The 15326-nt window shown below is 34.5% G+C and overlaps 1 protein-coding gene across 1 annotated transcript in view; it reads left to right on the top strand.

The window, feature by feature from the left end:
* The first annotated feature begins 7221 nt into the window (after positions 1 to 7221).
* The window catches only part of LOC144435438 (uncharacterized), a 24705-nt gene continuing 16600 nt past the window's right edge, over positions 7222 to 15326 (top strand). Inside the window, exons 1-4 of the mRNA XM_078124033.1 lie at positions 7222 to 7260; positions 7365 to 7426; positions 13765 to 13864; positions 14615 to 14689. Of these exons, the coding sequence (XP_077980159.1) occupies positions 7222 to 7260; positions 7365 to 7426; positions 13765 to 13864; positions 14615 to 14689 (276 nt within the window). The remainder of the gene's footprint in view (positions 7261 to 7364; positions 7427 to 13764; positions 13865 to 14614; positions 14690 to 15326) is intronic.

Genomic DNA, 15326 nt, shown 5'->3' with positions numbered 1-15326 from the left:
TTGAATACAAATAGAATTGAATGACGTTTAACATAACAATGTATGAGTCACATTCATGTAGACGTTACTTGGAACCTAAACAAGGATTTGTGTTGAGGGCGCTGTTAATAATGCTGAGGCAGTGATAATCATCTTGTTAAATGTCAACAGCTGTAACTTTATGGCTTACACTCAGCACAAAGTCGTGGTTATCAACTCAATATGTGATTCTGAAAGAGTTGTCAATTCACGATATCCTGATCATCATTGGATTGAAAGTAATGTCTATAAAAAGTACTTGTGGTCTTGAATATTGATAGAATGAAGACAATATATAGGCATTGTTACAACACATAAAATATGTTATATTTGATAACCACTGCGTAGATAGAAACAGTAGAAATAATATAAAGAAATGATAAAGTGATTCATATAATGGGCACCATGGTTAAAATTCTAGTGAAAATCTGTATCAAATAAAATTGAGGAACAAAAATAATGTATAAAGACTACAAAACTTAGTGAATAAAGAAAGACTAACAAAACAAACGAAAAGAAATAGAATCCAAATTTGAAGATATAAAGTAATTTTAAAAAATATTTCGTAATGAGTTGGTATCATTTAAAGGGCGCTGCAGTCGAGGTTACGTCACTGACAGTTTTCGGAGCAGTCAATAATGTATAGATTACGTTTTGCTTTTTTCATTCTTTCATTTTTCATCTCACATTCAATCTATCAATAAACACCTTGTTTGGATGAAGGCTGTTCACCCAAAACATTAACCTATATACATGTATCAATATATTTAGACTAAGTAATATCTATTTGATCACGTATACCTGTTTTCGTTGGTGCTATAGCATAGAACATAGCGTCAACTACAATGTACATAGTATAGTATCATTTGATGTTAGAGGTATATGTAGTCATGGAAATCAAAACAACAGATATATGACTAAACCATGGATACAAAGTAAGGTACCAAATCCAATTAAAAGAATGAAGTAAAATGCATAAAATTGTAAACATACACAAAAGTATTGGCTCATAGTACTAAAGGCTAATTGAATACATAGAGCTGGTGAAATAAATTTGCAGACTGGATCGGCTGATCAAGTATGGTGTAAAAACCAAAAACTTAAGTAGTGTATGTGTCCTATACCAAAAAGGTCAAATGTTGGTGTAGGAAGAAGTAGTTGCATTATTAATACGATAACCCACAACCTCCGGACCTTGTTAGTGATGGTAAGTACTAAGACATTATATTAGTTGATTTGTGTGGATGTAAAACCCAGGTACAGTTAGAACTGACAATTGTATGTATCGGAGTCTTGCTTTGTCAGCAATTTACTACAATTGAGTACAAATAGAATTGAATGACGTTTAACATAACAATGTATGAGTCACATTCATATAGACGTTACTTGGAACCTAAACAAGGATCTGTGTTGGGGGCGCTGTTAATAATGCTGAGGCCGTGATAATTCTTGATAAATGTCAACAGCTGTAACTTTATGGCTTACACTCAGCACAAAGTGGTGGTTATCAACTCGATCTGTGGTTCTGAAAGAGTTGTTAATTAACGATATCCTGGTCGTCATTGTATTAATAGTAATGTCTATAAAAGGTAATTGTGGTCTTGGATATTGATAAAATGAAGACCATATATAGACATTATTACAACACGTAAAATATGTTATATCTGATGACCTCTCCGTAGTAAGAAACAGTGGAAATAATACAAAGAAATGATAACTGATTCATATAATGGGCACCAGGGTTAAAAGTCTACTGAAAATCTATATCAAGTAAAATTGAGGAACGAAAATATAAAGACAACAAAACTTAATAAATAAATAAAGACTAACAAAACAAACGAAAAGAAAAAAGAATCGAAATTTGAAGATATAAAATAATTTTTGAAAATATTTCTTTCAAATTTCATAATGTGTTGGTAACAGATTTAAAACTTTACATCTTACGTGGTGAAATAAACATTGGGAAACATAAGTTTTATGTCTTGGAAAATAAAAGGTCAAATTATGGCATGGGAGGAAGAAGTAGTCAAGTAATGATTACGATAACCCATGACCTCCGGACCTGACAACTAAAAAGTCGACAACTGTCCATATTTGAGGTGACTGCTTTGGACGAAAACTTGATATACTGTTTTATATAGACTACTTGCAGTCCAGAATTTATGCTTATTCAGCAGTATATGACATTTGGTCGGATTTTATTTGAATGATATTTAACATGACAATTGCATGAGTCAGGGACATATATATAGAGGGCGTTGCAGTCGAGGTCAACGTCACTGACAATTTTTGGAGCAGTCAGTAATGTAAAGATTATGTTTTGCTTTTTCATTCTTTCATTCTTCATCTCACATTTAATCTTTCAATTAAAACCCCTTGTTTAGATGAAGGCTGTTCACCCAAAACATTAACCTATATATGAATATATTCAGACTGAGTAATATCTATTTGACCACGTATACCTATTTTCGTAGTTGCTATAGCATAGAACATAGCGTCAACTACAATGTACATAGTATAGTATCATTTGATGGTTGAGGTATATATAGTCATAGAAATCAAAACAACAGATATATGACTAAACCATGGATACCAAGAAAGATATGGAATCCGATTAAACAATGCAGTAAAATGTATAAAATTGTAAACATATACAAAAGTATTGGCTCATAGTACTAAAGGATAATTAAATACATAGAGCTGCTAAAATAAATGTGTAGACTGGATCGGCTGATCAAGTATGGTGTAAAAACCAAAAACATTAGTAGTGTATGTGTCCTATACCAAAAAGGTCAAATGTTGGTGTAGGAAGAAGTAGTTGCATTATTAATACGATAACCCACAACCTCCGGACCTTGTTAGTGATGATAAGTACTAAGACATTATATTAGTTGATTTCTGTTGATGTAAAACTCAGGTACAGTTAGAACTGACAATTGTATGTATGGGAGTCTTGCTTTTTCAGCAATTTACTACACTGAATACAAATAGAATTGAATGACGTTTAACATAACAATGTATGAGTCACATTCATGTAGACGTTACTTGGAACCTAAACAAGGATTTGTGTTGGGGGCGCTGTTAATAATGCTGAGGCAGTGATAATTCGTGTTAAATGTCAACAGCTGTACTTAACTTTATGGCTTACACTCAGAACAAAGTCGTGGTTATCAACTCGATCTGTGGTTCTGAAAGAGTTGTCAAATCACGACACCTTGATCGTCATTGTATTAATAGTAATGTCTATAAAAGGTAATTGTGGTCTTGGATATTGATAAAATGAAGACCATATATAGACATTATTACAACACGTAAAATATGTTATATCTGATGACCTCTCCGTAGTAAGAAACAGTGGAAATAATACAAAGAAATGATAACTGATTCATATAATGGGCACCAGGGTTAAAAGTCTACTGAAAATCTATATCAAGTAAAATTGAGGAACGAAAATATAAAGACAACAAAACTTAATAAATAAATAAAGACTAACAAAACAAACGAAAAGAAAAAAGAATCGAAATTTGAAGATATAAAATAATTTTTGAAAATATTTCTTTCAAATTTCATAATGTGTTGGTAACAGATTTAAAACTTTACATCTTACGTGGTGAAATAAACATTGGGAAACATAAGTTTTATGTCTTGGAAAATAAAAGGTCAAATTATGGCATGGGAGGAAGAAGTAGTCAAGTAATGATTACGATAACCCATGACCTCCGGACCTGACAACTAAAAAGTGGATAACTGTCCATATTTGAGTTGACTACTTTGGACGAAAACTTGATATACTGTTTTATAGACGACTTGCAGTCCAGAATTTATGCTTATTCAGCAGTATATGACATTTGGTCGGATTTTATTTGAATGATATTAACATGATAATTGTATGAGTCACTGAGTCAGAGACATATACATAGAGGGCGCTGCAGTCGAGGTCTACGTCATTAATAGTTTTCGGAGCAGTCTATATATTACTTATTCCCATTTTTATCCTTTTCTTCTTCATCTCATATTCAGTCTTTGTAAACGAAGCATCACGATCGCATAAGGCTCTTCACCGAAAACGTTAACCTATATATGAACATATTTAGGCTGCCAATATCAATTTCACCACCTATACCTATTTTCGTTGGTGCGGCATAGAACATAGTACTTCAATGTACACAGTATAATATCATTTGATTTTAGAGGTATATATAGTCGTGGAAATCAAAACACACAGATATATGACTAAACCATGTATACAAAGAAAGATATCGAAACGAATTAAAAGAATGAAGTCGAATGCATAAAATTGTAAACATATACAAAAGTATTGGCTCATAGTACTAAAGGCTAATTAAATACATAGAGCTGCTGAAATAAAGTTGCAAATTGGATCGGGTGATCAAGTATGGTGTAAAAACCACAAACTTAAGTCGTGTATGTGTCCTATACCAAAAAGGTCAAATGTTGGTGTAGGAAGAAGTAAGACATTATATTAGTTGATTTCTGTGGATGTAAAACTCAGGTACAGTTAGAACTGACAATTGTATGTATGGGAGTCTTGCTTTTTCAGCAATTTACTAGAATTGAATACAAATAGAATTGAATGATGTTGAACATAACAATGTATGAGTCACATTCTTGTTGACGTTACTTGGAACCTAAACAAAGACTTGTGTTGAGGGCGCTGTTGAAAATGCTGAGTCAGTGTTTTGGCTATCAACTCGATCTGTTAGTTCTGAAAGAGCTGTCAAATCACGACATGTATGTATGTATGTATGTATGTATGTATGTATGTATGTATGTATTTAAAGAAATTATGACATCACGTGGTCATTCATCAGTTAAACGACCTCTATTACACGTTTTGCATTTCGACACCTGAAATGAATGATTTGTTTGTTTTGTGAGTAAAATAATGATTTGTGACCCACGGTTTACACTGACTTTTGGAAAGAGATCCAAATCTTTTGGTTAGACATATTCTTGATCTGAATTGTCCAATGGTAACCTTTGGCTCAGACCTGAGTTGCCAGTGACACAAAGTGCTTGTCAATCCTTGAATGTTAACAGGAAAGTATTCTTGATTAAACAACAGTGCTTTGTGTTTGTGATTATGCAAAGAAATGATCAATGAGATCCGCTCATTAAAACTTGCTATTGCAAAAAGGACAAACAACGGTAATTTATATGAAACAAAGTGGTCAGTTCTTCTGGACTCTGATTTGTAATAATTTCTTTATTCAAGTTATCCCTTCGCCTATTGCGTTTGTGTTGTTATGTTTCATGTTATCCACCTGTACATCTCGTTATTGTAATATGTAATGTAATGTAATGTAATGTTTAAAATTCATTAAAAAGAAAACCAAAGGTTTCTCACGGTCTACTGAAAATCGACTTACAAACTACCAAAAGACTAACAACAAATGAAATGAAAAACTAGGAAATACATTTAGGAAACAATTCCAGAAAAGTATATTGCACAAGGTAAAATGAAACACAGGGTATAGGAAATAAAAGGTCGAATTATGGCATGGGAGGGAAGTACTCATAACATGAATAGTAACCCATAACCTCCGGACCTTACATGTATTAAGAGAGTGGAAAATGTCTGTATTTGACCAGCTTACTTCAGACGAAATCTTTATGTACTGTTACACGACACTTTTTCAAACACGTGATTATAGCTTATTCAGCATCAATAAGATCAAAAACATTTGCATAACAAAAGGGATTCTCTATAGTGGTCTGAGGAGATATCGACCGCTATATTAAGGGCGCTATTGTTAATGTCTGTGACGTCACCTCAAAATACAGTGACGGATATTACTTTTCTCATGCTACTGAAATGCTACTTTTTGTTTTGGAAGTGTGTACCGTTATAGCACATGCAATAATTTATATCTAGAAAGTATCTGTTATGGTATGTACACTTATACATTGTTATATACATTCAGACACAAGATATACATCTACTGCTACCAGTACTTTTTACCGAGAGGAATGATTAACTAAAGTGATCATGTGATACATACAGGTAAGTGTATGTTGGTATAGGTTACAAACATTATAAAACGTATGTAAAATATTGTTTATAAATTGTATGTATGTATGTATGTATGTATGTATGTATGTATGTATGTATGTATGTATGTATGTATGTATGTATGTATGTATGTAGTGTGTATTATGGCATCAGGTGGTATACATGGTAACAAAGTGAGTTGTGTCCCTATGACGTCATTAACTAGCCTATTAAATTGTATACTTCAAACACTTTCGCTACCCAGTTACACTATTCCGCTATCCTAACAGATTTTTTTGAATTTACAGCTAAAATGATGTAGGCTTGGTGTTTCACTCATGTAACATGACATTTAATACACACCCTCAGACAACTTCTAATGGCCTAGTGTGTGGTTTTCCGATTACGCTCAATTTTAGAATAGGTAGATTTTAAATTTTTATTATTATTTTTTTTTTTCATGTGTGAGTGTCTAGTTCAGGTTATCGTCTTTTTCAGTTTCCTCATCCACTATATCTCGAGAGACTTCACACAATTTTTGCGATTTATATTTTTTTTCTCGAGAACGTAAAAAAAAAGTTTAGGGTCGACAGTGAAAAACTGGGTGGGGTTGGGTAACCGGAACCTAACAATTATTTGTTTAGGCCTAATCTAGTCACCTTTCGGCTAGTCTCATTCTCCCAGACTCTACTTACCCAGACTCTCACCACTGGGGCTCTTCTACGAGACCACCAAGACAACCCACTGGCGACCCTCGCTTGGGGAGGTCTGCCTAGCCTCCAGTGGCGAGAGAGTCTGGGTAACCGAGACTACCTTTCGGCTCGAGTATAAGTGTTGGCCGGTGATCCGTGTCATACAGTGCCAAAAGTGTATATCAAAGTGGCAGTTCGCTTCCTCTTCAAGTTACTTCTGCATAATTCTTGCATGTATATCAAGGTTTTTCAACAGAAGATATAAGTAACGTGACATGCACATTTCAAAATTCGTTAATTCGTTATGTGTTATGTCATAAATTATAAATCAACAAACACAGAGCTAGAGAGAAGTACTTGAACTCTGCATCATATTTGCCACTCAGGCAATGTTGACATCAGCTGGTAAATCATTTCTATAATTAGCTGCATGACGTCATGGTTTAAAAGGGTAGACCTAGTACACATGCGCATTTCACCAATAACACATATGACAATATGGCGGACGAGGTGTCCACCGTTCACGGATCTTGGAAGGTAATTTTTGCAATTTCATTTTATTGAAATTCTGATCTACGTGTGAGGTTTATCGCATTTTTTCAGTAAGTCATTAAATATAATTTTTCTCTTCCAAATTCCAGGTTGTCGATGTGAAAACGCTGTCTGCTGCGGCCGATGGACTTGAATCGAGTGGACTCGTTGGGTATGTGAAAGTCAATGAAGACAATATTTTTCTCCCTGGAAACTATCCAATCAGAGTGTCACGAAATTTTCTGCAAAATTGAATGCTTTATCGCGAAATAGGAGATGGCGAATGTGTAATCGGTCTGGCTGTATAAATTATCGTACCAATGCTCGTTATTAAAATGATGGCGAAAAATGAAAAATGATCAATTTGTTCGACTCTGCTCTCTGTCATCACATCAGTGTCCGACTTAGTCCTGTTTGCATACGGAGTAAGTCGTCCCCAACTGCATTCGTCGCGACCGACCGTCGTGCAGTACGGCAGAAATTTCTTCACAAATGCATTTGTGAACGTTTGTCTTCATGTAAACGCGAGATATGTTCAAATCAAACGTGAGACATAAAAATTATGATTCATCAAGACAACACAAATTCAAAAGTATGATATTTTCAGTGCTGTTCAGTCTTGTCGCTATCGCTGGCCAGTCCTTAGCTTCAGGTTTTTAACGTCCGTACCTTACATCAAACTGTTGCACCAACCTCCATGAAGAATAATGATTCAAATTGTATTGCTGTGAACAAAATCAACAAAGCAAACATAAAAAAAAAATAACTGACAATAGAATTAAAATCGAGTCCTTCGTAAAGTTTAGATAATTCTATATAATTCAACTCAATGTATTATTAAAAGCTAACAATATAGTGTATGACAATAGCACTTATATAAACAAACTTCACAAAGTGGCAATGAGCAAATCAGAAACGGGTCCTTCACAAATTTATGTATACAGACCGTGAATTGAATGCAGGTACAGATTTATTTGACTACATGCGTGTCACCTGACTGTTGTGTCATTGCATCACATGATGAAGCAGCTAATCCAACCTGTCTGAAGTCAACATAAACATAGACACTAAGACAGACTATGCAATAGACACACACTTGTTTTCAAGTAAGGCTACCAGTTAGTATTAGGTTAGCATGATAATAATAATACTCTCTATTGGTCAAAATGAATTCAAAGTACTCCCCCTATCTCGTTGTAGTGTAATAGCAGGAGGAAACCTGAGAGTACCAAGGGTCAGGGGAAACTCTACATATACATGAGCAACATGTACCCTTCTCACATACAGACATGGTTAGTGTTTAATCAAACCCAGCCAGCTCTGTGTGTGGGCTAGTATGAACCCAAACTCAAGTGGTACGAGAACTAGTACAAGGATAGGGTAGCATTTAGACTGCAACAAGTGGCTACTGTGTCGATCCCCTCCCAATTGATATGCATGTACATTGAAACATTCATGTTTTCATATTAAATTCATATTCTTAGTGTATGTGGTGACAGAGCTCAGTCAGAGCCATCTTTATAATTTCTAAAGATTTCACCTCAACTACTTAGTGTCAAAGTGATGTCAAAAGTCACCTGATTTCACTTGTAATCATTTCAGTTGGTGTGCATGTGTGTGTGTGTGTGGGGTGGGGGGGTGGGGGTGGAGGTGGGGGTAGGATAGACAACACTGCAACCCATCCTCCAACCATTCACTATGTGGAATTTGTCACCAGTCTCATAAAAAATAAGTTGGGAGGGATAGCTGTACTGATACACTTTTGGACTAGGTTACAGTAAATTTAGTGTTTGACAAGATTGTATTTAATATCATAATGAATGACATCTACCTTGGTAAAGACTTTTTTACCATACTGACCACTATTCTGTTAAACATTTACAGCTAAAATGGTGTTGGATTGGTGTTTCACTCATGTAACATGACATTTACAATGTAATGTAATGTCCCATGAGTGAAACACCAAGCCTACATCATTTTAGCTGTAATGTCCCATGAGTGAAACACCAAGCCTACATCATTTTATCTGTAATGTCCCATGAGTGAAACACCAAGCTTACATCATTTTATCTATAATGTCCCATGAGTGAAACACCAAGCCTACATCATTTTATCTATAATGTCCCATGAGTGAAACACCAAGCCTACATCATTTTAGCTGTAATGTCCCATGAGTGAAACACCTAGCCTACATCATTTTAGCAGTAATGTCCCATGAGTGAAACACCAAGCCTACATCATTTTAGCAGTAATGTCCCATGAGTGAAACACCAAGGTTACATCATTTTAGCTGTAATGTCCCATGAGTGAAACACCAAGCCTACATCAGTTTAGCAGTAATGTCCCATGAGTGAAACACCAAGCCTACATCATTTTAGCTGTAATGTCCCATGAGTGAAACACCAAGCCTACATCATTTTAGCTGTAATGTCCCATAAGTGAAACACCTAACCTACATCATTTTAGCTGTAATGTCCCATGAGTGAAACACCAAGCCTACATCATTTTAGGGGTGTGTACACACAAGATTCTTCATCACATGATGTTCCCATTGGAGATATGCAAATGAGGAATAAAAATGTGATTGTTTGGTAAAAAATCTTTAATTCCAAAAGTACATGTACTTGGCAGACTTGGCTGAAATTTCGCAGGGGTGTTCCTGGGGATGTACAGATCAAGTGATATATCCCATTAATGATATGCAAATTAGGGCTAAAAACATGATGTTTTTGGTGAAATGTTTCTCAGGAATGATTCTAAAAGTGTTAGTCTGAAAATTGCAAATGTGTCATACTCACGTAACTGGCCTTAGCAACCATGGCCATGCCCTTAGCAACAGTCAAATGATAGGGTTTATTGCAAATATAACAACAGGGATGAGTAGGTAATTGCGTAAAGGTTAGTTTAGAATATGCAACTGTCATTAGTAACAAGACCATGCTCATAGCAACAGGTAAACAATGACACATATTGCCAATATAACACCAGTGAAGGGAAGGCAAATGAACAAACATTCCAAAAATGTATGCATATATGCCTAGCAACAAGGCCATACTCATAGCAACAGTTAAATGATAGTATACATTGCAAATGTAACACCATGGATAGGTAGGTATGTGAATAAAGCTTCAAAAAATACATGCAGATATTATGTCTAGCCACAAGAACAAATAATCATAATAGAAAATTAAAGTTTGCTCTCAACAGTTGTGCATGTGCTACAATGCCATTGGTGCTTTTATTAAACAAAACAGAACAGAAAAAAAAACCGTGTGAAACCAAAACAGAAAAAAACAACTGTCTATGACAACGTGATAAAATGAAAACAACCTTGTACTTGTATGAAAGTGTTGTGTAAACTGCCTGTTGTAACTGTTATACTTTTGTTTTTGTCTCACTTTCCTACTTTTAACAATGTAAAAATCTAACATTAAAGAATTTTAAAAAGGATAGCAATGGCATAAAGCATGCAGTAACATGTATAACTGTTACAGCACAATGTAAACACAACAATCATGATACCTTATGATATGCATACTGTCTTCAATATTCAAAACTCAAGTCAATTTTCAATATAGCTTTATTGTCCTAATCTGAAATTTCTCTTTAAATAGCTTCACCTCAAAGAGACAAACATACAAACTACACATAAAATGTATACAACCAAAGGAAAACTAAAACACTTAGAAAAGGAAAATGAAAAATGAATGTAAATGACTTTAAAATTCAGCAAAGTGGGACACTGATATGTTAATTCTAAAATACCAATGGATTATGAACCTGAATTAAGCATATTTATAGTCCCATTTACCCAGACTCTCACTGCTGGGTGTTCTTCTGTGAGACTGCTCAGATGAAAGTCTGGAGAAACCATGTTCTAACTACCCTGCAATGAAAGTCACACAGTACATTTCTTCCAAGCATAAAAAAATCGGCTTACGAGGCCTGTTTCTTGTAATTAATGTATATCATTCGCTTGAGAAGTGATAATCTGTATATAGCAAAGGCACACAAATTATTCAGCCTGAATGTTAGACATGAAGTGCTCCCCATGATGCACTGCTCCAGAGGCTACTTCCTGTGTGGGATAGTTGGAATCTCGCTTCCCCAGACTCTCGTTTGGGGAGGTCTCATAGGCAGAGCCCCCAGCAGCGGGAAGCTGGGTAACCAAGACTAGGATATTTATTATGCTTCGTAAAAACGACTTCTTGAAAATGTTTAAAATTCCATAGCACCTGTCTGAAGGCAATAGTTTGAACTGAGAATGTAGAGGATTGGAGAGGTAGTCTGATTAATAAATGAATCTAGCTTGCTGAGGACAGTGTTATAAAGTGAGAACTCTTTATAGTAATAGTAGAATTAGAATAAAACGTATGCGACATACATTTCAATACCCTTTTTACTGTACAATTATTTTTGGTGGACAAGTTCAACACAGATGAAATATATGAGAAACACACATAAATTCTATCATTCACTCTCCTATTGTTCACTGCCCTTTAAAGCTTCACTAGCTGCAACAGATGGTTTTTGAAAAAATGTTTTGCTAAATATAATGACTTACTGTTAATGTAATACACCTAAAACAGTAGTAATTAAATCAGCTGTAGGTAAATATACCTATGTACATAGTAGACATATAAGTTATAGTGCAGTATATTCATTCAAATTGATTTTCAGGTCCGCACCCAAAAAGTCAGTGCCCTCAGTGAATCACAATTTCAAATTATTACCATACTACTTATAGATAAAATCGACCTCAAATTGACATGTACAATGTCTAATGATTTGTATTTTAACAGTTTTCAGTGAATATATTGTGGGTTGTCTGATTGACAAAATAATACTCCAGTTACATTTACAGCTAGTGCAAGCTTACTAAAATATTGCATTGCCGTTCTGAAATATATATATGGGTAAAATATCACCCTTTATTTTGTAAAAACAGTAGTGATGTATGGATTTACCAGTGTATTGGTTTATCTGTTGTGTAACAACTCATCATTTTAGACATGTATAAACGGTTTTAATGCACATTTACATGGGTATATTTATGTAAACTGAGACTTTTGACAATGATCTACTATTGTTCCTGTTCAGTGTCATAGAACATTACGTTGTATTAGATTGATTGATTGATTGATGGTAACATATGACTGTCAGTATACAATCATTCCCCTTGTGAAGTTATGAATATGGTATGTGTTTTATCACAGTGCCTATTTTCATTATTTGTACCAAAAGTTCATATACAATAAAAGCAGGCGTGTCTCAGACTAAAAGATCGACCCATCATCACTGTTTCCGCTTCGCTTATGTAATATGTTCTAATGGGGTAGCAAATGGTCATGGAGCATAGACAGATACAAAAGATCTTTAGTAATGGGTCCCATTGAACTGTATTGTTGAATCCTGGACACGAAAAAATGCATTAATGTGAACCCGGTTATGTATAATATAGATGCAGTGTCAAGAGGGTTTGTCTACTGCAGATCTACTGTAGTTGAAACTCATCTACAGTAGATCTACTCGTTTGGTAAGGGCAAGCAGATCAACAATGAATTTTGCAGTCTATCTATGTCTCAGATGCATGATAATAATAGAAATCAAGTAAAAAACACAACAACCTGTATTTCCCTGAGCATATTATCCTCCTGAAAATAGACTTTTTCATTGCAGCAAAAAATGATAAAATTATCTATAGCATGCAAAACATAAGTACCATGATAGGATTTATGTGTATTAAATCTGACCACTTGGTGAATAATACTCTAGTCATATTTTATGATATAATCCATTTGTTTTGATTCATAAGTTTTCATTTTCGGATTTTTGACTGATATTAAAAAATGTGATAGATAAACATAAAAAAGTGGAAAATCAGCCAATCATGTATATTTTGTAAAAAAAATGAAACAGGTTAAAAAAATCCATTGCGCAGTGTAATCTGTAATTTAAGCAATTTTATACTGTCCAACAATTCTAGTTACTCTTAGGGAGAATCTCAACTGTGATATACTATCATTCTAGATGAGATGCTTCACTCCTTACAGTGGAAGGACTTTTGAGGGTGTCTGCATTGTGGCATTATTAGAGCTGAAATTCTTAGGTCACCACAGGATGTACAACTGCAAAGTATTTGCCAAGAGCATGTACACTAACCTGTGCCACTTCACTGTGAAGCAAAGACCACAGACTTAATTTTGTTTGAATCTATAGCTGACTGCAGAATCAATTATAAAGTTATCATTTTTGGATTTAGCTTTGAAGTGTCTCTAGCTGTTATCTGAATCTATCAGCTATGTCTGAGAAATTCAGAAGAATGCTAGCATGGTTTCTTGAAAACTAGATTCCAAAAAGGTAACGTCATAACTGTTGACTATAAACAATGGAGTCAAGTTACAGTATTAATTTCTATTCAACAACAGAATCAATGATACATTTATATTTTTTTCATACCTCTAGAATATATATGATCTCAAAAAGTCATTATTTATTCTCTGCCGACAGAACTGAGCTAACCTTTGATGATTCAGGTGAAGTGACATGGAAAGTACCACCTAATGCCGATACTATTCCTTCATTTGTAACCAATTGTGAAATTTATGAAGTAAGTCAAAATCTTGTACGTCTTGGTTGTAGTACTTATCAGCATGCCCTCTAATGATAGCTAAAATTTGTTGTTGTGAGTCAAAATGAGAAACAACTGGGATTTCTTGTGAGTCACCACCTAGTGAAAGATAGGGGAACACCAAATTTTGGTGCAAAATTGTGTACATCAGTGGCACGTCAAATTGGCTTAGAGGGCACACTTGTCACCACATAGTAAGAGATAGGGGAACACCAAATTTTGGTGCGAAATTGTGTGCATCAGTGGCACATCAAGTTGGCTTAGAGGGCACACTGTTTATCAATATCATCACAATGTACCAATATTGGTTTATAACTAGAAAAACTAATGGTACGGTGTAATAATACAACAACTATGAATATTACAATACTGCATGCTTTAAAAATTCTGTACTTTCTTGGAAGTCAAAGAACTTTCTGAATGTAAATTCCAACCCAACCCAACTCAACCTAACCCTATCCTATCCAACTTCAATGAAAGCAACAGGAACTCTTAACCCACCATTGTCTGTTTCATCAATTTCTAGTACCCCAGTAATACCTCCTTCTCCATGTTTTCAATGTTATAGTTACCTCATCTTAAAATCATTCATATTTTACATTTTCAGTCTCAATGCTTTGAATGACAGAATTTAAACCAAGATGTGTTTTAGGATATATGTGATTAGAGCATACAAGTATATAGCATCTGGTAAAACTAATCAAGTGTGTTGTGTTTCTTTTTTTGTAGTATATATCTAGTGATTCTAGACCCCCTGTGTTAAAACTTGTAGGTACAACAACAGGAGATGTCATCGAGTTTAAGGTAAGTTTATTGAAATTTTTAATTTACTTCTCAAAGTTCTGTCTGGATTAATATTATCTTCTTTTTCATAACAAGAGATGACATTTATTAATTTCTAGTGTGTTCATGAAACAAAAGATGCGTGTAGAATCTGATTAATTGCTCTTTAAATTCCAATATTTTAAACCCAGGTTCCTGCATAATTAGAGTTATCCTATCAGTGGAGTCATAAGGATTTAATATGATCACTCTTTTGTTCTGGAACAACTTTTCCTATAGCTCTGCCAGATAACTCTTTTTCTAACCAAAAGTTTATCTAAATCGGACATAAACCTTTGGAATTTATAATGTATTCAGTCAAGTAGAAGGTTGCAATTCCAGATAACACCACCAATCATCTTTGTTCTTACCTGACTACCAATCATCTGTGTTCTTACTGACTACCAATCATCTTTGTTCTTACTGACTACCAATCATCTTTGTTCTATAGACTACCAATCATCTGTGTTCTTACTGAGCACCAATTATCTTTGTTCTTACTGAGCACCAATCATCTGTGTTCTTACTGACTACCAATCATCTTTGTTCTATTGACTACCAATCATCTGTGTTCTTACTGAGTACCAATCATCTTTGTTCTTACCTGACTACCAATCAT

This window comes from Glandiceps talaboti, chromosome 5 (genome assembly GCF_964340395.1).
Source record: "Glandiceps talaboti chromosome 5, keGlaTala1.1, whole genome shotgun sequence".
Lineage (NCBI taxonomy): Eukaryota > Metazoa > Hemichordata > Enteropneusta > Spengelidae > Glandiceps > Glandiceps talaboti.
This window is presented reverse-complemented; position numbering and strand designations above follow the sequence as displayed.